The 25,442-nt window shown below is 63.3% G+C and overlaps 1 protein-coding gene across 4 annotated transcripts; it reads right to left on the bottom strand.

The window, feature by feature from the left end:
* Positions 1-1,826: 1,826 nt before the first annotated feature.
* Positions 1,827-20,659, bottom strand: TMCC2 (transmembrane and coiled-coil domain family 2). 4 transcript variants are annotated; one of them, XM_035346983.1, is made up of 5 exons: positions 12,846-12,926; positions 12,102-12,204; positions 3,877-4,811; positions 3,572-3,707; positions 1,827-3,017 (listed from the first exon to the last, which is right to left on the bottom strand). In XM_035346983.1, exons 2-5 carry the CDS (start codon positions 12,129-12,131, stop codon positions 2,706-2,708), a joined length of 1,413 nt encoding a protein of 470 aa, XP_035202874.1. In that variant the 5' UTR covers positions 12,132-12,204; positions 12,846-12,926; the 3' UTR covers positions 1,827-2,705. The 4 variants fall into 4 exon arrangements, with proteins under 4 accessions (XP_035202874.1, XP_035202872.1, XP_035202873.1 ...); XM_035346981.1 differs by lacking the exons at positions 12,102-12,204; positions 12,846-12,926 and adding an exon at positions 20,109-20,659; XM_035346982.1 differs by lacking the exons at positions 12,102-12,204; positions 12,846-12,926 and adding an exon at positions 15,765-15,839.
* Between the last annotated feature and the right edge of the window lie 4,783 nt (positions 20,660-25,442).

The following is a 25,442-nucleotide window of genomic DNA, read 5'->3' as shown; positions in this document are numbered from 1 at the left end:
ACCCTCAGTGGTAGCACCCAGCGAGCGGGTGCCTTGCCCTCAGAGCTGTGTCCGTCCCCGCACACCATGCTCAGACCCCCCGCATCGCAGGCTGCAGAGCGTGGCTCAGCTGCTGCTGAGGTCTCGGGTGCTGGCTGCACCCAGGACACAGCACCGTGATGCACAAGGTGCACCAGTGCCAGCCAAGGCGAGGGGGACGGGATTCCTACCCCTAAAACCGCACCCACTTGGCCCTGCTGTGGGCAGGAAGGGGTTAACGGGCTAATTTGGGCGAGGGGCCCCCACCCAGCCCCAGCACCCTTGGGTGGGCGCCCTCCCAATGCGCCCCCCCCCCCCCTTCTGGTCGCTCGGCGGCTGCCGGGGGCCCCCGTGTGGCCGCAGCCCCCGGAGCCTCCCCAGGGCCCTGAGCAGAGCCCCCGGGGGGAGCGGGGAGGGCAGGGGGCAGCGAGCATCCTGCACCCCCTGCAGGGGGCTGCGCCCCTCCGGGGTGCTGGGGCAGAGCCAAGCATTGAAGGGAGCTGGGCTTGGAGGGCTCGGACCTGAAAAGTTCAATTATTCACTTTTTTTTGCCCCCCCCTTTTTTTTTTTCCCCAGGTAATTAGTGGTGCCCTGGTGCTGACGCAAGCCGGTGCCTTGCTGGGATGTCGCCGGGCTGGGTATCGCTGCCGGGTGGGATGGGATGGATGTGCAGCTGTGGGGCAGGAGCCAGGAAAACGCACCAGGTGGGCGCAGGGCACGGAGGAACACGGTGCAGGAAGGGGCAACAGGAGGCAAAAGCCTGGGGGCTGCTAAAATACCTGGAAAGCACAAAGGGGGAGTGAAAGGGGACAGCCTGAGCAGGTGGCGGATCAGAGATGTGATGTCCTTTTGCAGTGGGGTGTTTTGGGGAGGATAACTCCTCCTCCCCATCTCCACCTCTCGTTTACGCTGCTCCCCCTGCCCTGGTCCCTGGTTGTGTCGCCAAGCCCAGGGGTGCAGGGCCACTGAGGCACAGGTGGTGGCCTCCGGGGCTCCCTTGCAGCATTTACCCCGAGCGGATGGCTCAGATGGAGCTGGGGAAAGGGCAGGCTGCCCAGCCCCGTGCCCACAAACAGCTCTGGCCAAGCCCAGGCTGCTCACACGAAGCCTGCGGCGATGTGACCACTCGCTCCAGCGAGGATGTGCCCAGGGTGTCCCCTGCGGGAGGTGTCTGTGTGCTTCTGGGTGTCCCCTGCCCGCAGGGACCTGGCCATATGGGCTCCGTACCAAGCCCGTGTCACCCCCTGGAAGCCTTTCCAGCAGGCGCAAGGGATGCCTGGCAGCATCCACCAGCCACGGGCACCGTGGGACCCCCGAAGCCCCGCCGCTGCCTCCTCCCCACCGTGTTTGCTCAGCTGCAGCCCAGCTCCATTTGTCATCTTCCCAGGTCAACGTGAGCAGCTGAAACCCAACGTGCTGCCGGGTTCAGGAACCGAGCAGGCTTACCTCCCAGCACAGCTCTCCTCCGGCCTCGGACCCCTCCACGGATGCACGGAGCCGGTGCCCACCTGGTGGCCAAAACGCTCCCAGGCGTGCCACCGCGAGAGGGGATGCAGCCACCCCTGTGCCTTTTGGGGTGCCCCCCCAGCACCCCGCACAGCAGGACAGAAATGCCAAAGGCCAAATTCTCAGCTGAGGCAAACCGGTTCAGTGCCTCCGACGGCGGCGGAGTTGCACCCATTTGCACCAGAGGAGGATCTGACCGTGCGTGTGTCTTATATATATATATTTATATACGTGTCTGTGTGTGGAGATATATTACAGAAATATATATGTAGGAAATAATTTAAGAAACATCCGAGACAGCATGCTGTGCTCTTGTGTAGGGCAGGGAAGGCAGCTGCCCGCCTCCCCTGGCACTACCAGCTTTGATTCACAAATGGAAACAGAGTCTTGAATTAAATTAAAAACTGCACGCGCACGCACACGCACACACACACGACACGTTGCAGAGGCTGGAGGACTCAGAGGCGTGATGCTGGCAAGTCCAGGTGTCCCTGAAGAGATCAGATCGACTAAAGGCAAAGGGTGGGTGTGGGGGGGAAATAAATAAATGAAGGGAAAACCAGCAGAGGGGGTCTCACTCGTGCCAGTGCTGGTGCTGTCTCTGGCGCTGGGGACAGCTGGTGGCGGGGGTGGCAGGAGCTGCTCAGCCGCGCACGTCCCGCTGTGAGCTCGCCGGGCTCAGCGACACTTGCCTTGGACCCATTTTCTCCTGCACCACGTGCTTCGCTTTTGTTCCATCCCCGGACTTTTTACCACCTTGGTCTTTAAGGACGAAAGGAAAAACCCAGCCCTGAGTAACCCCCGGAGCCAGGTTTGGTCCAGCTCGATCCTTCCCGACAGCCCCGAAGCGGGCTCTGCAGACCTTCCCATGGACTTTCAGAACCGAGTGACATTAAAAAAACAGCCTAAAACCCCTAGAAAAACCCGCCGCCACGTAAACAACCAGTTTCTTTCCAAACTCCTCCTCGTTCCCCATTCTGCCCTCCCTGAGCATCCCGCGGGACCGACTCCGCCACGCTCCGAGCAACGGCAGCCCGGCGCAGCGGGGGCTGGGAAAGCGACCGAACCGCGTACAAGAAACGACCCGAAGGCTCCAGACTGCTGCGTCCCCCCCCTCCCCTCCCGTCCCCTCCTCCATGGGATACGGAAAGCCCCCGGGGCTGCAGCAGCGGGGCCGCGGATCAGCTGGGGAGCAGGACGTGCTCCAGAAAGTAGGTGATGGAGTCCCAGTGCTTCCAGAGGAAGAAGAGGAAGAGGACGAGCAGGGCGGTGCTGAGGATGCGCATGCGGGTCTTCATGAGCGGGGTGATGAAGTTGGCGATGGTGGAGACGAAGACGAGCAGCACGGCCATCAGGGCCAGGATGACGTTGATGAACTTGCCCAGCAGCGCCCGGGCGTTGGCGTTCTCCACCCCTTCCAGCTGCACCACCTGCTGCTGCTGCTGCTGCAGCTCCAGCTTGGTCACCCGCGTCAGGCACGACTCCACTGCCTCCTGCGGGACGCAGCCGTGTTAGACCCGACCGGTGGCGACGAGGGATTTGGGGATGTGGGGATTTGCCCCCCACGCTCTGAGACTGCACAGTTTTGCTTGCGCAGCTCTGGTAGGTGCCCAACCTCATCATGGTGCAAAGGGTTCCCCTCTGCGAGTCCTCGCCCTGTCCGCGCTGGGTCTTTGTGCCGCAGAGACCTGTGGCTGTGGTCTCTGTGCCACACGCACCGGCTGCAGCAGGGGACGTGACCCAACCCGGGACAGCAGGGACAACGCCTTGGCTCCTGCGTGGCTCCTAAGTGCCCAGCCACCCACACCGAGCCTCGTGCTGCTGTGAGCACCTCTGGATTTCAGCACAGCAGGGTCGTGCTGGGACACTGGCAGGTGTTCTGGGGACATGGCTTAGGTACCCGCTTCTTGCTGTGATGCTGTCACAGCAAGGACCTCGTCTGGAAGGTGCTGGCACAGAAAAAGGGCTCCCCTTGCCTGCGCCCTGTCCCTCCCTGGCACTGCGGGTGGAGGGTGCAGCGTGGTGCTGAGCCCTGGCGCTCCCCTACCTGGATGTCCCGCGCCCTCTCGTAGGACTGGTAGGCCACCTTCTCCTCCATGCTCGCCAGCTCCTGCTTCAGGTTGGTCATTTCGTTCTGGTGCAGCTCGGTGAGGTCGTTCAGCTGCTCCTCCAGGCGCTCATACCTGGGCATGGGGACAGAGGGGCACTGGGGAGGGCAGGACCCCAAAAAGCCCCCACCCTCCTTCCCCTTAGTGCTGGGAAAACCGTCTGGTTTTCCAGAAAGGGGCCTCGTGGTCCCCAGAGAGCCACCCTGGGTGATGCACTTCGCCAGCCCGGCCCCCCTGGTCCTACCTGTACCGCTCCTCCTGCAAGCACTGCGTCATGTAGGTGTAATCCCGCTGCAGCTGCGCCTTGAGGTCCTCCATGGAGTCCTCCAGGTGCGACTGGCTGTCCTTGATCTCCCGGAGCTCCTCCAGGATGGTGTCGAAGTTGTTGTGGTGGCTGTCCAGCGTGTTGGATTTGGGGCTCCCCAGACCCCCGGGCCCTGCCCCGGAGTTGCTGCCGCCGGCCGAGCCCGAGGTGGCACTGGAGCACTCGTCGTCGCTGCCGTACTTGGGGCTGGACACCAGCGTGGCGCTGCCGCTCAGCGCCCGCGACGCCTCCTCAGGGTGCCCGTCATCCAGCGTGTCCTTCAGGTGGGCGATGTTGTCGGCGCTGCCGAATTTGTTCCGGATCAGGCTGGCGAACTCCCGGGGCTTGGAGACCACGGCGGTGTGGGTGGCCTGGGACAGCCCCGAGAGGCCTCCCTTGACGCCCTCCACCACGCCGCCGCCGAAGCCGCTGATGCTGGAGCGGACGTTGGCGCCCACGTCCTTGAGGCCTTGGTGCATGTCCCGGAAAACATCCTTGGGCTGCCGGGACGGGCCGTTCTGCTCGATCTCCTTCAGCTTCTTGTGGTAGTGCTCGAGCTTCTTGTGCAGCTGCGCGATGGTCTGCGCCGACTTCTGGTTCTTCTTCTCGAAAACCTGCTTGATGCGGGAGGCCTGCTGCTTGTCCGCGTTGTTGGCCAGCTTCAGGTACTCGGCCACGTTGTCGTCCCGCGCCTCCTGCTCGATCTTGATCTGCTCGGTGATCTTGAGGATCTTCTGGTGCAGGTGCTCGATGGCAGCTTTCGTCCGGTGGGGGTCGGGGGTGCCGTCGGGGACGTCCAGGCAGATGGGGCCGTCGGCATCGCCGTGGCCGGCGGCGGCGGGCAGGCTGAGCGCGGTCACGTCCCCCTTGTCCAGCTGCGAGCAGAGACACGAGGACAGGGCTCAGCGGGGGCCAAGCCCAAGCAGCCCTGGGGAGGGGGAGCCCCCAGCACCACGGGGATGCAGGGAGGGGGAACAGGAGCAAAGGGGTGGGGAGGAAAGAGCAGGAGAACGGTTAACAGGGAATAGGTCTGGAGAAAGTGGATTTATTATTTTTTTTTTCTGGCTGCTCAGGCGTTTTCTAGGCGTATCGCTACTGCGGGCATCCCAGGAATAAGCCAGCTGGAGGATGCAGCACCAAATTAATCATACTTCAGGGCTTTCAGCAAGGAAAATGCACGGCTGGGAGCTCAGCTCTGGCTTTCTGTCCTCGCTCAGAGCAGAGACACCAGCGGCTGCCTCTGGGCTGCCTGCAGCGCCGGGCACCAGCACCACGGGAGGGGCTGAAATGGAAACCCATCATCCGATCTGCCATCAGAACGGCGCTGAGCAGGGACCGAGCAAGCTGCAGGTGGTTCAGTCGTGCTCTCAGTCTTTGGCTCTCAGCCTAGACACAGAGCGGAGTCTTCCAGGAAAAGAGCAGCTTTGCCCTCGGCCCGGTTTGGGAGTGACTCAGAAGTGGCTCCCGAACCCTCAGCAGCGGCTCAGAGCCACCCGAACGCCACGTTCTTTGCCTGGGGTTTCTCACCTGGCATCGCTGGACCTCTCTGCAAACACATGCTGCCACCTATCAGCGCGTTTAGAGATGGACAACTTGAACTGGGAGAGAAATCCACCCGCCCGAGGCCACTCTTCAAATCCCCAATCCTCCACGCCAGCCTCCGGCCCCGCCGCCTGAAAATCGCAAATCTTCCCCGTCGCTGGGTTTTACATGCGGATTCCTATGCAAATCTCCGTGGTTGTATAAACGGCTCCTGGCTTCTAATTAAGAGCTGCTTGAAAGTTAAATACTGTTGGCAGCCCTGAATAATTTCTCATTTCCACCACACTTTCCCCGAATGACCCTTTAATAGGGATAATGCTGCGAGACCTTTGCTTAGGGGTGTGTTATCACCAGGAAATGCCTTGTGCAGGAGGGGGGAATGTTCTCCAGGCGCTGCGTATCAACGGCCCCATCTGTGCTGAGTCCCAGGCAGGGCTCGGAGAAGCACAGGAAAATGTTTCCCTCCCGTCGCTGCTTTTCCTCCTCCCTCGCTGCTCAGCAGGTCTGCGAGGCGGCTCTGCCTGCCCTTGTGGCTCTGGGGTGTTTGTAGGGTGGAAATAAGGCAGGGCTTGTGCTCGCTGGGACCACCAGGACTTCGTGCAGGGGCCTTCTTGTGATGGTTTGAGCCTCGCAGCTGGGCTGGGAGGGAGCTGAGGCACCCCAAAGCCCCTCTGCAAGGCTCCTCTTTACTGCCCCGAAACCTGGGGCAGGGAGGATGCGAGCAAAGGGGAAGAACAAGCAGCCCCCAGCCCACACAGAGCTCTGGGGACAAAGCTGCAAGTGGCTTCATCCCTGCTGGACCAGCATTTTCCCAAAAAAACACCAAACCACCCAAAAGCTGCAGGCTTTGCAGATGCTCCGGGCTGTCCTCAGTCACCCCGCTCCAGCCCGCAGCCCTCGGGAGGGTTTCACTTTTGTTTCTTATCAAGGGGCAGAACTTGGAAGCGGCAGGAAATCGCTTTTTTTCCCAAACGCACAAAGAACGAAACCGCCCTTAGAAAAGAAAGGCGGCCCTGGAGAAGCTCAAATGGGAAACCCAAAGTGGGCCAACGAAGCGAAGAAGACTTCGTCTCTATGAAACATGGGGTTATCGCGGCGAAGCCTCCTGTTCCACTTGTCCTGAAGCTGAATTTGTGTTCCTTCCACGTGTTTACGAGGCAGGGCAGGTACAAGCCCGCAGCACGAGCCGTGCTGGGGAGCGGGTACGGGAAGGAGCCAGGCGAGCAGAGCTTTTGGGAGGTACCCGCGGGGATCTGAGCTGTGCCTCAAAGCAGCGGTGACGGCGGGGAGGTGAAGGAGCCCCGGCTCCTGCAGTGCTCCTGGGGGACGCAAGGATCTTCAGAGCACTGCTGCCAGGCTCCCGGGGGTTCCTGCAATTTGCTTCATTAGGAAAATTGCTTAAAAGGCATGGCCGGAGAGAGGTGGGGAGACCCAGACGTTTCCCAGGGGCTTCAGAGAAACAGGGGAAGGTTTGGGAAGCACCGAGCCCCGTCTTCACAAGTGCCCCAGCTGGGCCTGACCTCGTGCAGCGCTGAGCTCCTGCAAATCCCATCTCTGGGATTTATTTGTGGGAGTGTGTTTGGGAGCACGGGGGGAAGGGAGGGCAGGATGGCGGCAAGCGGCACGGCCCCGATGCTGCCCATCTGCGCTGACGTGGCCGGGGGGAAACCCCTTCCCCACGCAGCACAGAAAGCTCTGCCCTGTGTGAGGGCAAATCATCCGATCACACAGCAGGGTACTGCTTGGAAAGCAACAAAAACAACCACAAAAAGAAAAAGCCAATGCAGACCTCCGCAGTATTAACAGGCAGTGCCTGCTAAATCCCAGCAAGCTGAAATGACAGTGCAGCAGATTTACCAGGGGGATTAACAAAAGCCACACTTTCCCTACGTGCAGAAAACGTTCTGGTAGGCACGCGGCAACGAAGCCGCCATTCAGCTCCCCCCGCTCGTTCGCCAGGCACGCTCAGAGGGGAGAGCAGGGGCTGACGTGGGATGCGGGAGGAATGCAGGACACGGGGAGAAAAATGATGCTTATCGCCAGAGTTCAGCCCAGGAGAGCTGAGATATGCAAAAGGCTCAAGCTAATAAGCTGAGCAAACAGGACTCGGAGGGCTACAGGCGGGCACAATTACGCAATGCCGCTTTATTTGCCGCTGCAGGTTTGGTGGAAGAGAGCCCAGGTGGCAGCTGAGGAGCTCGGGGCCAGGAGCTGTCCCGTGGGCTGGGGCGGGGGGGCTGCAGCCCTGTCCCCACCGCAGGGCTTTGGGTCAGCCGGCACGCCTCGTGGGCTGGAAGGGATCGGAACCCGTTTTGAGAAATTGCACAATTATTCCAAAGTTGAGCACAGAACTCTCGAGACGCTTACTCAAGCTCCCAACTATTCTGCTTTCCACACGCTGCAGCCCCGCTACGAAGCGCCGGAGATGAGCTAACGCCACGTGGACGTGGCGAGGTCAGCTTTGGGGCGCTCAGCAATGTGCCTGCCCCCACGGCCCCTCTTCCTCGGGGGGGCTCGAAGCACTTCACAAGCATAATTCGGGATCCTCCCCGTGAGTTAGGCGTTTCACTGAGCCCAGCACTGCATGGGGACGCTCGGGACGTCCCCAGCCCGTCCCAGCCCCGTGTGCATCCCCAGCCCTGCGCCTCCCGGAGCGGAGCCGCGATTCCCACCACGCTACCCACCCCAGGAGCTGAAAATAGAAGCAGGAGCCCTGACTCACACTTCCCACTCTCCTTTCAAGCCCGCAGCACAGACCCAAGCGGGCAGCCCCGTACCCCCTGCGCCCTGTGCTGCCCTGCCTGGTGGCTGGCACCAGCCCCGGCCGGGCAAAGGGGAGGGCAGCAGCTGCCCCCACTCATTTCCCAGCCCCAAAATATTTGTTTCTTACAGGTAAGCAGCACTGTGAGGCTTTCGGCTGACAGCAGAGCTCCTCACCCTGCCCTTGCTGCTCCGGCACAGATCGCGCCTTGGGCTCCGTTCACCGAGGACACGTGTCCGGGTCCCGCGGGCAGCAGCAGAAAGGAGCTACCGAGAGCACCCGCATTTCTCTCTGCCCCCCTCCCCGCGATGCTATTCCAGCCCCGAGGACCGCAGGACCTACCTCCATCGCGGGCAGGGTCGGGTCCCCCCGGACTACTCGGCCCGGGCTCTCCAGCCGCGTCCCCGCCGTGGCGCAGCGCCCGGCCGCGATGCGCGGGCTGCCATGGCCGGGAGCGGCAGCAGCCGCGGGGTTTAGGGGCAGCAGCGGGGACGAGGGGGCTGCAGCCCCCAGCGGAGCCCCCAGCCCGATTTCAGGGCTGCAGCCCCCCCGGCAGAGCCGTCCCCGCGGCCCCGCGAGCTTTGCAGGCGCGCGGGCAGCGAGCGCAGCATCGGGGCTGAGCTGACTGTGCGCCGCGGGCTTGCCGACTCAGTAAATCCGCCCGAGCTGTTTACAGCTCTCGCCGACTGTAGCTCTCAGGGCTGTAACGCAAGAAACACCCCTCATCCCCCCCCCCCCCCCTCTCCAGCGGGAGCTTCACACCGCCTCCAGCCCCGACACGCTGCCTGTGCCCTGCCACGGGGTGCTGCGCCGCTCTGCCACCATCTGCGCCGTCAGAGCCCGGGACAAGAAGGCTGGGAAGAGCCCGGCTGAGACGCACACAAAGCCAGATTTCGGGCGGAAAAAATACGGCAGCAAAGGCAGGGAGCAGCCGCCGGCCGCATCCTGCAGCCCAGCACCAGCTGTGATTGAGGCCGGGCTGGTTTGATCCCCACCTCTCCGGGGTGAGCCCCGCTGCGGGGGGGTCTCCAGGGGGAACGGGGGCAGCGGAACCTCCGCGCTCTGCCCGCATGTTTAACGCCCACGGCTGCCTGCGAGCGCGGGGCTTGCTCTCCGCTCCTGCCCCACTCGCCCAGGGGGCTCCGTCCCCAGCTGAGCGTGGGCACCCACCGCTCGGGGCTGGCTCTGCGTGGGAGCACAGGCTCGGGGCTGGTGGCTTACGCTGGGAAATGTTTTGGAATGAAAGCCACCACGTTTCGGAATCGCTGTCAACTTCCAGAGCCCAAGTTTTAGCACGGCAGGAAAAACCACCAGGACCTCACCCTCCTGCAGTCACCCCAGGGTGCTGGGGGTCCTGGTGCTGAGCCCCCCATTTTGGAGGTTTTTGCAGGAGCGAAGCAATGTCACTGCCTGCACACCAGCTCGTGCTGGGAGTGCAGTGGAACAGCCTCTGTGCGGAGACACGGCACAACCACAGCCCCCGGCACGCCACCTCGCACTGTCCTAAAACCCAGACAGCAGCCCGAGAAGGTTCCCGTAGCCCAAACCAAAAAACCACCATCACCCAAAAGATTTGGGAGACAGAAGCCAGGAACCAGCCACATGTGGCAGCCAGCTCGGAGGGACGGGGAAGCTTGCACCGCCTGTGGGAGCCGCTGCCACGGCAGGAGGCAACGGCGAGAGCAGCCACTCCGCCCCCTCGCCAGCTCCAGGTACTTGATACTTGGCTTTCTCTTAGCTGTGATTCCCCCACGAGCAATTAAAGCGGTATTAAATGGCACATCTGAGAGGCACGCAGGGCTGGGGCAGGCTCTGGTGCTGCAGCAGCCTGTGGCAGCCTGCAGCCACCCGTCAGTCGCCGTTTCATGCCGGGGCCAGCGGAGCTTGTGATGGCCAAACCCAAAGTCCTGGGCGAGGAAGGAGACCTGGAGCCTGTTCTCAGCTCCCAGGACCGAATACGAGTGGTTGAGCGAAGCAGGATTCGAGCCCAGAGCCTTACCCTGTGCCAGACCAAAGCCCCGAGCACATCGCGGTGATGCTGGGCTTGTTGGAAACCTCCGACCACCTGCGACCACAACCGGAGCATCTGCACGGCCGCAGCGCCAAGCGACAAGGATTCAGCTGCGGTTCTCCGGTCAGGCTCTTTTCCAAAAAAGGCACAAAGACAACAAGAGCTCGGGAAGCATTTTGAGCCACACATTTAATTGTACGGGCCAGAGCGATGAGCTGATCGTGACCCAGATCCATGTGTAATGGGGAAGGCCGTGCTGTTCCCGCAGCTGAGGCGAGCAGACAGCCCGGAGCGCGGCTCAGCCTCGCCTCCCGTCATCTCTCAGGCTGTCCCTGCGTCTGTCCCTGCCCTGGAAGTGCACGCTGCCGCCTCCGAGATGCTCTGGGAGCAGACGTGGGCTCTGGCAGGCCTGGGACGAGGGTGGCTGCGGGCTGCCAGTGCAGCTCCCGGGCTGCAGGACCGTGTGTGGCGGCAGATAAGGGAGCAGCATGACAGGAGGAAACGGGCACGGGGCAGGGACACGTTTCCTGGAGCCACCCTCAGCCTCCAGCCGGCACGGCCAGACCTGGCGCATCCTCCTGCACCAGCACCGTGCCTGTGCCTGCAGCTCTCCGGGCTGTGGGGCTGCCAAAGCGCAAGTCAACACCCCACTAAATCCCTTGGTCCCTCCGAGCGAGGGACCCGCTGCGACAGCCACACGGTGCACGGCACCCAGGGACAGCCCCAGCAGGGCTGGCAGGGGTTTTGGGGAGCCGGTGCTCAAGGGTGAGGAAGAGACGGGCTGAATCCAGCCCCCAGCAGCACAGCCCGCCTGCCCTGTCCACCCAAACGGGTCGGGGCTCCTGCCCCGAGGTTGGGAAGCAGCCCTGGAGGGGCCCGCTCGGTCCCCACGCCCCAGCCCCAGGACACGCAGCCCCAAACCAGTACCTGGGGACACGGGGACCCTGCAGGCCACAAAACCCCTATGGGTGCTTCCTACAGCCTGCACTGTCAGCAGCCCCCGTATTTCTCAGCTCTGTCCCCTTGGATTTTGTAGGCAAAACCTTCCTCCCTGCGTCTTGCCGAGTGGGCACGAGCATGCTGCGTGCGTGCCAGCGCCGTGCCCGAGGGGCAGCGGGTTCCGATGCGGCCCTACAGAGGGCACGGACCCCTCTGAGAAGCGCCAATCCCCCCCTAAATTGAACCCACCAGGAGCAGAAACCAGCTGTGCCTACCATAGGGCGCTGAGCCGCAGCGGGGAAGGGCGAGGAAGAATCTGCCCTCGCCAGGGCGGGTCCTGCAGCCCGGCCAAGCCCCGGGCAGCGGATGCCTGCGGCCGTGACACATCTCCTATTAGCAGGGCACGGTCATCTTCAGCTCTAACACCTCCTAACGCCGCTTCTCGTTTTAGCACGGCAGCCAGAGGTCACTTCCCATCGCTCTTCCATGGCCTCAGCAGGGCACGAAAAATCCCCAGGCGCACGAGGAACTCTGGAAAGCCCCTCGCTGCTCTGTGCTGTACTTCACCTTTCCCTGGGCTAAAGCAGCCCCCGAGCACGGAGCAGCCGCGCTGCTGTTGGGGAGGAGGGGGCTCCTCGGGGCTGTGCCCCCCCTGGGGCAGAGGAACCCACCCGCGTGCAGCTCCTCAGCGCACGGGGAAGGCCAGCAAATAATGGCAGCAGTGGCAACGCCGCCCATAAATGCCCCGCAAAGCGAGGTGAGGCAGGGCTGCATCACCCCCGTCCCAAAGGCACAGCTCCCTCCCGCACGGTTGAGAAGCCCACGGCACCCTCCAGCCCCGGGGGTCTCGGCACAGCCCCGGCTCTCTCCGTGCCAGAAGGAAAGGGGGGGGGGGAATTGCAAGGAAATTACCCGAGACGCCGGCGGCGGACTCCCCTTCATCCTTAGTACCAGTTTCGCTTAGGAGATTTGAGTCTGCTGCTTAGAAAGTGGGAGCTACGTTTTTCAGGCCTGCCTGTAAGAGGCAAATTTAGAAATAAATAAATCCCAGCTCCCGTGAGCAGGAAACCCCTGGATCAACACAAAATCGCAGTGTGTTTGGTGCGCGCTGGGGCTGAGCGGGGCAGGATCCAGCCCTGACTGCCTACGACATCCCTGTCCGAGCACCTAAACCCAGGGACAGGTCACCCAGCAGTGCAGCACCAACACACGGCGAATTTGGGGCTCGGGCTCTGCCCCCGCCAGTGCCCGGCCCCCAGGGCTTAGCAGGAGCCTGAGCTTAGCAGAGAAGCGTGGACAAAAGAAAAGGAGAAGCAGCCAAGCTGTGCTGCGGGGTGTCCACGACGGGGCTGGGAAAGCTGCAGGCAGATTATCGGGAGCTGGGCGCTGATGGAGGCGAAACCCTGCGAAGCGAACCGTTCCTAACCCTCGCTTCCCCCGACGTATTTGGAGTCCAAAGCGGGAGACCTGCTCCAAAGGAGACCTGAAACCTTGTGACCAGCAGCTGCGCTGAGCCCAGGAGCCAGCCAGCCCCGCGCGCATCCTGACCCCAGCACCCAGGCACCACCCCGCTCCTCGCCCCGTACCCCTGCGCACCCCGAGGTCCTCGCCTCGCCAGCGCCCGGAGGCTGGAAGGAGAGCAGGGGGGGTACTTACAAAGACACCCAGCAGAGAATTTAAGAGCAGTATCCTCTTCCCAGGGCACGAGTCGGGAGGGTGCAGTTCGGGCACGAGGGTGCCCTGGTCACTCCTGCAAAGCGCCGGGGCGGTGCTGCGCGGGGCGGCCGGCTCCTCTCCCTCTGCCATGGCTGTGGTTAAGGAGCGGAAAGGGGCAGGGGAAGGCGCGCCGTGCGTGTGCAGAGGAGGCTCCGCGAGGCTGAGAAGCAGCCAAGAACAAGCAGCGCAGGCTGGCGAGCGGGGAGGGAGCCCGGGGGAGAGGCAACAGGCTGCGAGCCGCAGGGGCCGGTCCCAGCGCCGAGAACAAACGGCACCGCCGCGCGCTGCCTCGCCGGGCTGCCCTCGGCACCGGGGGGACGCCAGCTGAGCACGACGTGGGCTCGCAGGTCACCGCGAGGGGTTCCTCTGCTTGGACCATCCCTCCCAATTAGCGCCCTGCCGGCCCTGGGAGAAACTGGGGGGGAAAATTCTGGCTGTTCTTATACCTGAGGGAGGAACCGCAGGAGCTCTAGGGGTGGTGCTGCCACTGCGCCCGCTGGGTCCCACGGTATGAGAGGTGCCAGCAGCAGCCCCAGCCCGTGCTGCAGCTGGGTTTCGGTGGTGCTGGCGGCTGAGCAAATGGTCGTGCTGCCGGGGGGGGATTTGCAGCTGCTTATACGGGAAAGGTTCGTGGGTGGAGGTAGGGAGAAGTGGCCGTAGCAGCAGGGCGAGGAGTCCCAAGGCAGGACCCTGCTTTGCTCATCCTGACTCAGCCTTCAGGAGCCCAATTCTGCTCCCAGCACCACCACAGCCCCCAGCTGCCGCCTGTGAGGGGCTGGGGAATGGACACAAACCTTCGCCCACCACCCACAGGCTGCCCCATCCGCCCCATCAGGTCACCTCTCCTGGGTCAGGCGGCAGCATGCGTTTGGCATCCCCTGCTTGCCGGCGAGCAGGAGCCGAGGGTGGGCTGGAAACAACAGCCATATGTCAGAGAAGGCTGAGGAACACGATGTCTTTTGCTAGGGGGTGAATCAGTACAAGAGCCTGATATTCTTCTTCTCCTGAATTAATTAAGCAGCAATCCCGGGTGTCTTTGTCTTCACAGCTATTATCTGCTCTTCCCCAGCCGCTCCTCAAAGCGCCCTCCCGATGGAGGGAGGCGACGAGCCCCCACCACCGCCACCACGCAGGGACCGTCGTTCCCCCGTGACACACGGGGACAGGGACATGGGGGCTGAGCTGCACGCCAGCACTTGCCCATGCCCAGCTCTGCGGTGCCCGACGGGGCCTTGCTTTGTCGAGGAGCTCAGCAGCTCCTCCCGACACCCACGGCACTCGTGGGGCCGCACAGAGGCAGCGGTGCCTCGCCGCTCCCACTTTTCCTGCTGCAGTCACTGCCGGCCTTACTTCAGCTCCTTCCTCTGGGATTTTAGCACCACCAGAACCTGCTCGGGGTCTGGGTGGGAAGGGAGGACGTGCCTTGCCTTTGTCAGCAAATCCTCCTAAAGAGATGCGAGGAACTTCACCAAGAGCATGGAAGAGTTGGCGCCGTTCCCAGCTGGGGAAACTGAGGCAGGGAACCAGGAGAAACCCTACCCAAAGCGCCAGCAGCATCCCCCACACCACCCGTGCCATCCCCATGCCGTCCTCCTTCCCAGCAGGGACAAAGGATACTCCAGAAGCGCCGTGGAGCAAACCCGGCTTCCTACCAGCAAGCTCCTGGCACCACGGCATCTCCCCCCAGAGCCGGGCTCCGGCTGCTCAGCGCCCCGAGGCGCCGTGGCTGGGCTGCGCAGGGTCCCCTCCGTCCCTCCGCCCGTCCCAGTTGTCGACTGAGACAAGTTCTGGGCAACCGGAGCCGTGGGAGGCGAGCGAGCCGTCCGTCCCCTCCCCGCCCTGAAACCCAAGGCGCTGGGATGCCAGCGGAGCCGAGCCGGGGCAGGCAGCCGGACAGCAAAGGGGAGCTGAACTTTGCCTGAGTGCCCCGAGCAGCGGGGCAAAGGCTGAGCCGTGTCGCAGCACCCGGCTGCTGCTCGTCTGCTGGGGCTGCCCAGAGCCCCCCCCACCCCCAAGCCCCCTCCGTGTCCCCAGGCCAGCGGCACCCCCGGGGTGGGTGCTGAGGGGACGCTGGTATCTCCCCGCTGAGCACAACCGGCCTCATCCTGATACGGCCACGGCCATGGTGGGCACCTAAATAGAGCGGGGTGAAGATGTAGAGCTTAGGGATATGGTTTAGTGGGGACTGTTAGTGTTAGGTCAGAGGTTGGACTTGATGATCTTGAGGTCTCTTCCAACCTAGAAATTCTGTGATTCTGTGATTCTGTGAATCCTGCCCCGGGACCGGGGGGGTGGGGCCCCTGCTGGCGGGGGGGGGGGGGGCGCCGGCGGCCCCCCCCCCCCCCCCCCCCAAGCAGCCACCCCGAGCCCCGGCTGGGAGCCGATAAATACGCGAGGCTCCACCCGTGGGCCTGAGGCTGGGACGCACACGAGCCCCCCGCTGCCCCCGTCCCCCGGCTGTCCCACGGGAGAAGGATCCGCGCCGGGAGGGCCCCGGGAGGCATGGCAGCGGTGGCAGCTGGTGCTGTCACTTGCCGGGGGACAGTGAGGACAGCGGGCAGGGAGGACAGCGGGCAGGGAGGACAGCGGGCAGGGAGGACAGCGGGCAGGCGGCCCTGCAGCACCCCCACAGCGCCGACACTTGTGAACGGAGAAGTGGGAGAAGTCAGCGGGCTGTGCAAGGCACGGACGGACGGACAGACGGACAGACAGACAGACGGACGGACAGACAGACGGACACGCCACCCATAACCACGCGCGGCGGTGCGCTGACGCTGCCCTCTAACGGCAGGATCCAGCCCTCGGCTCACCCCCACCCCCCCCCTGGCCCCGCTGCCCCTGGGTTTTGGGGGGGCTCACCTGGCCGTGCCCCATCCCCCAGGCCCCGCAGGCTTCCGCGCAGCTCCCCGGCAGCACCATGCCCGCGGCCCCTCCGTGGGGATGGGGACGAGGGTCCCCCCGCGGTGCTCTGACCCCGCCAGCTCCGGCTCTCGGCTGACCCTGCTGCCAGGGGGGCTCGGAGCCCAAGGGGGGGACCCGCAGCTGCTGCTGCCGGCTCGGTGGCCGGCCCCGGCGGTAATCCCCTCCTGTCTGCCTGCCCCGAGCTGGCGGGTCACCAGGAGGAGATTAGCGAGGTAAGGGGGGAGCTCTCCAGCACACTCCCATTGCCGTGCGTGGCCCCCGCCTGCAGCCTCCCCCTGCCACCATCCCACGTGCCGCCGTGGGGGCACGTCCTCGCATGAAAAACCCACCAGCACATCCCGACCAAGGCACAAAGGTGCGCCCCGAAAACACCACCTGGCTTTGGGCAGCAGGCAAGCGAGCCCAGGGGAGCAGAGGAGCTGGAAACCCAGCGGTGTTCCCGGGCACCTCCACCTGCAGCCCGGGAAGGGGCTCCCCCGGAACACCCCAGGGGCTCCTTGGGGAGCAAAATCTGGTGGAGGGCAGGTTTTAGAGGTCAGGCAGATAGACTAGGTGACGTCTGAAGGTCTCTTCCGAGTGAACTGTTCCGTTCTGTTCTATTCTGTCCCATTCTATTCTACTCTATTCGTCCCATTCTATTCTACTCTATTCTATTTTAAATCCGGGAGCACAGGCATGCAGGGCACGGCTGCGATTCTCAAAGCAGCTAGCTGCAGAACCGCCGGTCCCAAGCTGTGTGCCGCTGCCTGCAGGAGGCAGGGGACAGCTGTGCCACCGCCCTCCGATCCCACCCTCACCTTTGCTGCTTTTTGCGCCCAATGGGGAAGGCCGGGGGCAGCCACAAAGACGTGCGCTGCAGGTGGGGGCACCCCCGCAAAGCGGAGCCTTGTCCCCAGCCGTGTCCCCTGCCAGGCTGCGGTGCGTGGTGACGGTGCCAGCCCTTCTCTGGGGGGCCCGAGCGCGGCCCCACACGGCTCCGGTTACTGCTCGGGACGGCTCAGGCAGCGTGGCTGCGGCGTGGGGGCACACGGGACAGCTCTCCAGTTACGCTGAGCCCCAGCCAGAACCGGTGCTGAGCGCCCAGACTGCCGCAGTCCTGTCCCCGTGCCTCCGGCCACCCACCCCAGCTGCTCTCTGCCGTGGCTCCCCCCGGGGCAAAGCCTTGTCCCCAGCAGCTGCCTGCGCTGGGGAGGACACGGGGTGGCCCGGAGCTGGTGGGGACCGTGGGGACTCAGTGAGGAACCAGCTCAAAAAGGTGGGGAGGGCAAACCGGCAGGAGCCAAATGGAAATGATAAAACAAAAAGGCAAGAGCTGCTCAAAAAGCGCTTGCTGAGGCTGAGCAATTCCACGAGGGATTAATCCAGCGCGTTCGGGCGGTTACGTAACAAGTGGAAAATTCAGCATGAACTTTCTGGGGGAAAATGGCTTTTCTGCAAGGGCCCTCGCTCCCCTGGGGCTCCGGCTTCCAGTCTGTGGGTGAAATGGGGAGACTAAGGGCTGTGGTGCCCTTGGTGCGTCCCGCCAGGCTGCCACGTCCCCTCTCCAGGTGTCTGCGGGCACGCAGGGGCTGGTTTGCTTGTTCAGCGCTCTGCAGGACGTTGCCCGGAGCCTTGCACCCGGGGAGCGGAGCGGGCTGGGCCTCCCAGAGCCCAGGCTTCCTCCCAAGCCCCAGGAAGGTTTTCCTCCTGCCCGCAGAGATTGATTTTCAATAGCGTTCACTGCCAAACGCTTTAATCACCCTGCAAGGCTCCTGCAGGCCCCGGGACCTCGGCGGCTGCTGGATTTGGAGCTGTAGGAAGGGGTGGTATTTTGGCCAAGGCCAGGTGAGGCCGATGGGCTCTGCAGGATGGTGCCAAGCACCCGCCCCCCTGGCACCCTCTCTGGCCGCGGTACCCACGGAGGAGGCAGCGGTGCCCAGCCCAGGCAGGATGGTGCTGCAGCCCTGGGCACCGGCAGCCTCTGCAGAAGACGAGGCGGCTGCGGGCAGGAGGCCGGCCCTCCTTTGGGCCGTGGAAAAATAATATGGCATGAGAATATCACATAGCTCTTGTTTCTCTAAATAGCTCTTTTTCCACTGCTCCACAAAGGCGCCAGCATTGCCTCTCTTCTTACTACTCTTTGTGCCATATGCAGTTAATTATTCATCCCGTTATTGCGCTCCCAGACCCGCTCTGCTCCCCCCTTGCTGCGGGTCCTGATCCTGGTGCGAGCTGCTTCGGCTCCAAACTTCGGCTGCAACCACAGGGGGAGCAGCAGGACCGGGCTCCTTGCAGGGCAGAAGCCCCGGGCCAGCTGGAAGAAATCTGGGCTCTGGATGCTCGGGTTGGGCACCTGACCCTGGTCCTGCGTGGGCACAGCTTGGAGGAGAGGGAGCGGGGAGGAGCGGGGCTGCCAGGGCAGGGGCAGGAGGTCCCGGTCTGTGAATGAGGAGGAGGAGGACCTAAAGAGCTGGTTCCTGCCCAGCTGCAGCCGCAGTGACGTGCGGCTCCTCCGGGGCCAGATTCGCACGTCCTGGAGGTGCCCCCGTCCCCATGCCGCTGTCCCAGGGACCGGTGCTGGCACCTGCCACGAGCCGCCAGTGCCAGCTGCAGCCCGAGGCGGCGGAGCAGAAAAAGCCGAGCGAAAAGAGAAAGAAAAAGTATCTCGTTAGCCTCTTTCCATTACCTCACAGGGCAACAGGAGTGTCCGGGTCAGATTTCCCTCTCGGGCGCTGAGCGCCAAGGGGAGAGGAGCAGCTACGGGGGGTGCATGGGAAGCATCGCCCCGAGCCCTGCTCCTCGGGACCTGACACCCCTCCGCTAGCGCACCCCAAAGCTCTGCCCAGCCGCCTTCATCCTATTACAGAGCTATTCCTGGACACGCAAAGCATCTTAGCCCTGTGCTGCCACCTCCCTCCTGCGACCTGCCGCCGCTGCCCTTCCTCGTTTGATGCTGCTGAGCCCCCGAAAACTCAGCAGCTCGCCCAACAGCACAGGCAGGGGCTGCCTGAGCCCACCTGGCCACGTCCCTGCCCCAGTGCACGGCTTTCCCAATCCACTGCTGGGACTTAAATTATAAAAAGTGGGATGTTTCCAGCCCCCGGGGCTGCAGACAGCTGCCACCCGCAAAACTCCAGGCACTAAGAAAAGAAGCCGACACGGAGAATCCTTGCAATCCTTTATTTCTGAACGCTGGGCTAAGGGTTCAGTGGCATTGCCAAATCCAGCGCATTTCAGCAGGGCTGAGAAGCAGCAGGGGACGCCACGGGGGCAGCCCAGCCCCTGGCAGCAGCCCCCTGCCCTCCCGGCACCGCTGCGTGTGCCGTTGGCCTCCCGCCACCCGCGCCTCGTCCTCAGCGCGCCGTGCGGCCGTGCTAATCTCAGCTGTTTCATAATTAACAGGGCTAAACGCGAGATGGAAACACCAGCCTCTCCGTTAGCTATGCACAGCGCGGCTTAAAAATCACAGCGGGGGGAGGGGGGGGGACCATTCGCAGCCTCGGCGCAGCACAGAGCAATCCTCTGCGGGGCCAGGGCTGGGCACGAGCAGCCCCGCCAGGGAATTCTGTCCACAAAGATCGCTCCTCCTTGCATTCTGCCTTCACCCACCTTTAAAATAACCGTTTCTGAACACAGCCTTGCTTATCCCCGTCCCTTCTCAGAGAATAACCGAGCCGGTGGCCTTGATGTCTTGTCCTTCCAAACTTGGATTCGTTCTGGCTGCGGCCTGAGGCTCTCTGGGTGTCCCCCTGTAACGGTTGCCAGCAGGGACTGGGTGCTGGGACTGCTTCCCAGCACGAATTTCATCCTCGAAATCCATCTGCAGGCTGGGACACGGGGCCGAGCACCAGCACCCCTCAGCAGTTTCTGCACACTGACCCGTCTCTGGGTGACCGGCAGATCCAACCTCTGTCTGGCACTCAGTAGCACAGCAGCTACCTCCTGATTCACGCCTCCAGGCAACGGAAAATCAGCTCAAATGGGAAATATTTGTGAAAAATCAGCGCACCCTTCCTGCCCCAGCTCTACCAGGAGAAAACTCGAGCCCGGCTGCGCGCGTGGAGGAACAGCAGCAGTGGTGCGGGTGGCTTCAGTCCTGTGCTAAAGACCCCGGGTGGGATTCAGAACAGGACCCACTCGAACCAGGCCTCCTCCACCCCTCAAATCTCGCTCTGGGACTGGCCATCAGCACGTCTCTGCTCTCACCACCCCCGGGAGAGGCACAAACCCCAGCAGCCTCCACAAACCCCGAGGGAACGTTTCGCCCCGTGCCCCCTCCAACGCCCCCCGTGGCAGCCCTACCTTATCGGCCAGGCTCTCGGTGTCCTCGGTGAGCAGGTAGACGGCCCCGCTCTCCGCCAGCAGGATGGCAGTGTCGGTGGTGGAGGAGGACCTGGGCCGGCCCTGGTGCTGATGCAGGATGGCGGTGAGGCTGCTGTCCTGGGGGGCTTTTCGGACGAGGTGGGGGCTGCCTTTCTGGGGCTCCAACGAGCCGCTTTTGGCCCGCCGGCTGCCGCTGTGCAGGCTGGTGCCGCGCTTGATGGAGGGGCGCGAGCGGATCTGCTGCAGCACGCGGTTGAAGGCGGTGGGGCGCGCCGGGAGGTCGTGCAGGGAGACGGCGTAGGAGACGCGGTGCATCTCGGGGGAGCGCTCCTTCTCGTCGGGGGACTCGTGGTCCGACAGCCCGTAGTGCGGCGGCAGCGAGTCCTGCGAGTTCTGGTGCTCCCGCTCGCGTGACCGCCGCCGGCTGTGGAAGAGGTGCTTCAAGCCGTGGCCGAACATGGAGCCCTCGGAGAGCTGCTGGATTTTCTGCAGGGGAAGAGAGGGAACGATGTCGCCGTTACTTTTCGGGAAGGCTGGCATCACCTCGCTGCCGGGGCTGTTAGATGTTGCAGCAGTTCGGTGTCACAGATGCCCTGGCAAGTGACAAACGTTCCCCAGGGATGTCCCTGGCGTGGCTCGCACCACAGCTGTGCACCGCAGCCCACCGCGCAGCTCTGGTGGACGGTGCCTGTGCCAGCACCACACCGAAATGGGATGCTTAGGGGCTGAAGAGCTTCTGGAGGGTGCTGGGGACCCTCACTCCAGCCCAAAGGGAACCGCCGGGGTGCCCGTGGCTGTCAAACATCAGCGTCCAGCTGGCGGCACAGAGGGCTGGGGACATGCGAGGTGGCTCGGCATGGCTCAGGGCTACGGCCCCAGCAGCGTCACCCACACCAGGGGAAGGTCTCTGATGGGTGCTGGCTGCCCCAAGAGCTGCAGGAAGCCCCTTACAAAGCCACACGTCCCTCTGAGACACCTCGAGGGGCCGCAGGGGCAGAGCAGCATTTTCTTCGGCAAGAAAACCCACGGTCACTCCCTGCCTCAGAGCCTCGACCACCAACGCGCTGCCAAGAGCCATCTCCTCTCTGAAATGGGATTTTCCACAGCCCCCCAGCCCAGCAGGGACCAGGCTGGCCCCGTGTAACGGTGACACCACGGCTCGCAGCCAGGGCAGCCTCCCCCCAGGAACCAGCAGACAACGTGGCACGAGTCTGCTCCGCCGCCCGCGGCACCGGCACCGTTTCGGAGCTAAGCGAAGATCCGAGCCTTGAGGCCGGCAGTCGTGACCCTGCCGCAGCCCGGGGACATTTCAGCCCTGACTCGGTGCGGCTGGGACCTCTCCCTGGGGATGCCGGTTCCTGTAATCGCGGCGCTGTCATTTACTTGTGCCTGAGAATAAGCGAGCAGCAGGCACGGAGCTGGGAGCTAGCGACAGCCCCAGCAGGCACGTGGCAAAATCCTGCTTTCTCTGGGAGGGGACGGGTCTGGGACAGGTCCGGGAACTGGGGGTGGCCACGGGACTTCACGTCTGTACAGAAAGGACCCCACCTCCCAAAAATCCAGGCATGAAAACCTCAAGGTCCCAGCCCATAAGGGCCTCATTCGCATCACACCCGCAATATTCCCAAGGAGTCGGGGTGATACGGACAGCAAGGGGATCCCGCGTCGCCAAACGCCACAGGGAGAACCCTTAATCCTCCCCTTATCCGCCCGAAATGAAAACCTAAATCCTTGTGGTTTTACCCCAGAAGTACAGACTAAAATCACGGCGCTGAATTGCTACTCGGGGAAATTGTGATTTAAATTTTCTTCTATTTATAGAGTCTCTATGGAAACAGAGGCAGCATTAGGTAGGTAAGAACGCCAAACCCCCAGATTCCCACCGCCGAGGGTACGGCGCAGCCCCGGGCGTGCAGTTAGCCCCTGGGAAGGAGCAGGTGGGAAGCGGTGACCACAGCCCTGCCTCAGGGAAAACGGGGAGGAAACCAAAGAGAATCCTGCCGTGAAGGCACTTGTACAGCACCGGCACGGCAGGGGGAAGGCGGCCGCTCTCGGAGCCCGGCAGCTCCATCCGATAGAAATTCACCTCTTTAGAAAAACCAACCCTGTCCTGGGGCCCCCTCCAACCTCTCTGAAAGAACCTTTCCAGGGCTCCGCTGGGACTGGGGAGATCCGCGGGGAGGGAAGGGCGACAAGGAGAGGCAGAACCGTGCAGCGGTTCCTGCAGAACATTTCCCGCTGTGCCATCTCCGCTTTCTGACGTTACGTCGGGGTCTGACCGCGCTCCCACGGCAGAGGCATTTTTCTGGTGCGCAGCCCCTGGTGGCTCGGAACAGAGAGGCTGCCCGGGCTGTTTTGGAACAGCCGTTGCCTAATAACTGATGCAATGCACACGGAGGTCAACCCGGCTGCGTGGACAGCCCTATGGCACTAGGGTTATTCCCGAAAGACGTCTTTTTGGGGTGTTTTATTAACGCAGGCAGGGGCTCCTGCTGATGCCGGGGCCTGGCTTCCACGGACTTCGAGGAGCTGCTCCCGGTTCGCGTCCCTCCGCGAGCGGATCCGACCTCGGTTCGAGCTGCACAAAATGCCCCGCTTCCAGCCCGCTGCTCTGCCTGGCCCCGTGGGGACCCTGGGGCTGGAAAGGACCCTAGGGCCCCCCTTGATCCCAAGCCCACGGATCTTGCAGGAAGGCAGAGATCCCGATGACCGTCCCCGGATGCTGCTCCCCTGCACCGCGCTGGGGGACCGCTGGGTTTTGCCCTTGATGCCCCCCCCCCCATGCCAAAACCTCCCGGTTCCCCCCAACATGTTTATTTTTTCAGCTCTCTGCTGGGCCCTGCCCCAGTACCCAAAGCTCCTTTCTTGGGTTTCAGGTGCGCAGGGAGGGGATCTTGTTGCCATAACCTCCTAGCACAGCCCCACGCTGCGCAGTCCCGCTCAACTCTCCTTATTAATCATTATTTATAGCCCTGGCCCGCCCAGGGGCTCCAGCCAAGCCTCGGCAGCCCGCTGGAAGCACTCAAAGAGACTGGAAAACCACCCCAAAACCACCCCAAAACCACCCGAAAGCACCCATCCCATCCAACACCCAGCATTTTAGGGCACGGGTGGAGCCGTTCCTACCAGCACCCCGCAGCCAGGCTGGGGACCAGGGCAGGGTCCCCCCCGTGGGGCAGCACCAAGAGCTTTCGCTCCTCCACCTCGCCTGGAACAAGCCCTGGGAACGCGCTGGGGCCTGGCTGAGCGTCTCCTGCCCGGGAGGATGCTCTCCTCAGGGACTGGGGGCTCAGCGTGAAGCCCCCGGGTGGAAGAGGGGGACCCGCTGGGGTCCCTGCCGGCACCCCGAGAGCTTTGGGTGAGATGGTGCTGGGTGAAGCTGCTCCAGTGACCACGCTGCTGCCGCTGCTCGAGCTGCTTGACAGCAGCTCCGCTCTGCCAGCCACAGGGGACCCAGCTCACCTTGGCAGTGTCCTTTTCAGACCAAAATACGCTTGGAAAATTGTTCGTGCGAGGGATTAAATATAAATGTACCTCGGCGTTCAGAACAGGGACCGGCGACCTTTATGGAGAGGCGCCGTCCTCTACATCCTGCCCCTGGCAGGGGCAAGAAAATGAACCAAGTGGGACGGAGCTGCCACGAGGGAACGGGGCGGTCACGGTTCCCCCCGACCCCCCAGCCCCACTGCTCGGGGCAGGGCACCCACTGCGCCCACAGCAGGGGCTGCACGTCCCACAGGGGGACCTCCCCGTGTCCTTCATCTCCCCTGTCCCAGGAGCGGCTCCGGGAAGCCCCCCGGGAAGCCGGTTTTGCATTTACGTGGGCTTGGATCAGGGAAGGGGAAGGGCTCAGGACGGCACCCAGGAGTCGCTGCTGCTCTTTTGGGTTCGGGGTTTAAAGGAGGAGGAGGCCGGAGCTGTGAAGGTTGAGACTGGAGAAAGGATGTCAGGCTTCAACTTTCAGCCCTCCGTCAGAACAGCCCGTTTGGGAAAACAGAAGGAAACCCAGGGAAAGCGCTCGGCCATGCTCGGGGAAAGTGGGGCCGAGCAGGGAACGGCTCTGGGGAGGCACCGCGGGACCCCGGCAGCCTCCAGCCGGAGGCCCGGCGGTTTCCCTCTGCAGTGTTTTGTATGGATCCAGTCACTCTGCTGCAGAGCACAGCAATCGCTGCCACCCAACGTATTTTTAAGCAGAACTATGTGTCATGCATCTGCTTTTGCCAGAAGTTTTTTTTTTTTCCCTTTTTTTTTTTCCCTAATGGAGCCTTTGCTCTAAACAAAGGAGCTGGGGTTGGGGCTGGGGAAAGCGAAGCTGCCGTGGCTTTGCTGGGGTTTGGGGACGGAGACAACACGGAGCAGCCTTTTGTTCCCAGGTCACCGGCTCAAAAGTGTCTTAAGCATAAAAAAAAAAAAAAAGCTGACACCTGCCGCTCGCTGGCGGCCCGCTGGGAGCTGAGCGCGCGGGTCTGGGGTCTCGGTGCGGGGCACGAGGCCAGCCCATGGCCAGGCACCCCCCGCCAAGGTGGATGCGGCACGGGAGGAGCAGCTCCGGCGGGGTTTGGGGCAGGAAATCCTTCCGATTACGGTTTCCTTCCTAAAGCTGCCACTGATTGCAATGACGGGCGGCGACGTGGCCGAACTCGCGCTGGCGGGGCCAGGAACGAGCGCCCGGCTCCCCTGCGGAGGCTGAGGGCAGCACCGGGCCGTGATTTGTCCCGCGCTGTGCCTGGCGAAGCAACTTGGAGGATTCAGGCAATTAATTGCTGAGCTGCACGCGCGTTAAAGGTGAGCATCAAGAGGCAAACCTGCATCTGGGCACCGTCCCTGCATCAATAAAATCAATGGCACTTTGGCCACCGGTGTCGCCGCGAGCCGGACCAGGCTGAGCTCCAGCCGGGGCTGGACGCGCCAGCCGAGGGACGCGGGTGGCTTCCCGGTGACCACCCCGCTGCCACCTGCTCTTCACAGCACGGGCCACGCCGGGCAGCTTGGAGCTCCTTTGGCCCCTGTCTCCCCACGCTTTTTGGCTCTGAGCAGGTGAAAACGGACCCAGGCGGTGGGATGGAGGCCGGGGACCACGCGGATGAGACACAGCCCTTGGCCGAGCCCAGGTGGCACTCGAGCCCCCGCGAGGTAAGGGAATCCCAGCCCAAGGAGCCCCGTGTGACCCCAGGCACCCCCTGGACGTGTCGGCCCCTGGCACTGTGCTGTCCCCTCCAGCTGTTGGCGCAGCGGCTGCGCACCATGCCAGCAATGCCAAGGCCACCTCGCAGGACGGCACCACCTGGGCGAGGAATCGGCACGGAGCGTCGG

The sequence above is a fragment of the Oxyura jamaicensis genome, chromosome 26, assembly GCF_011077185.1.
Source record: "Oxyura jamaicensis isolate SHBP4307 breed ruddy duck chromosome 26, BPBGC_Ojam_1.0, whole genome shotgun sequence".
NCBI lineage: Eukaryota > Metazoa > Chordata > Aves > Anseriformes > Anatidae > Oxyura > Oxyura jamaicensis.
Note: the sequence above shows the minus strand (reverse complement) of the source record. Positions and strands in the feature narration are given on the sequence as shown.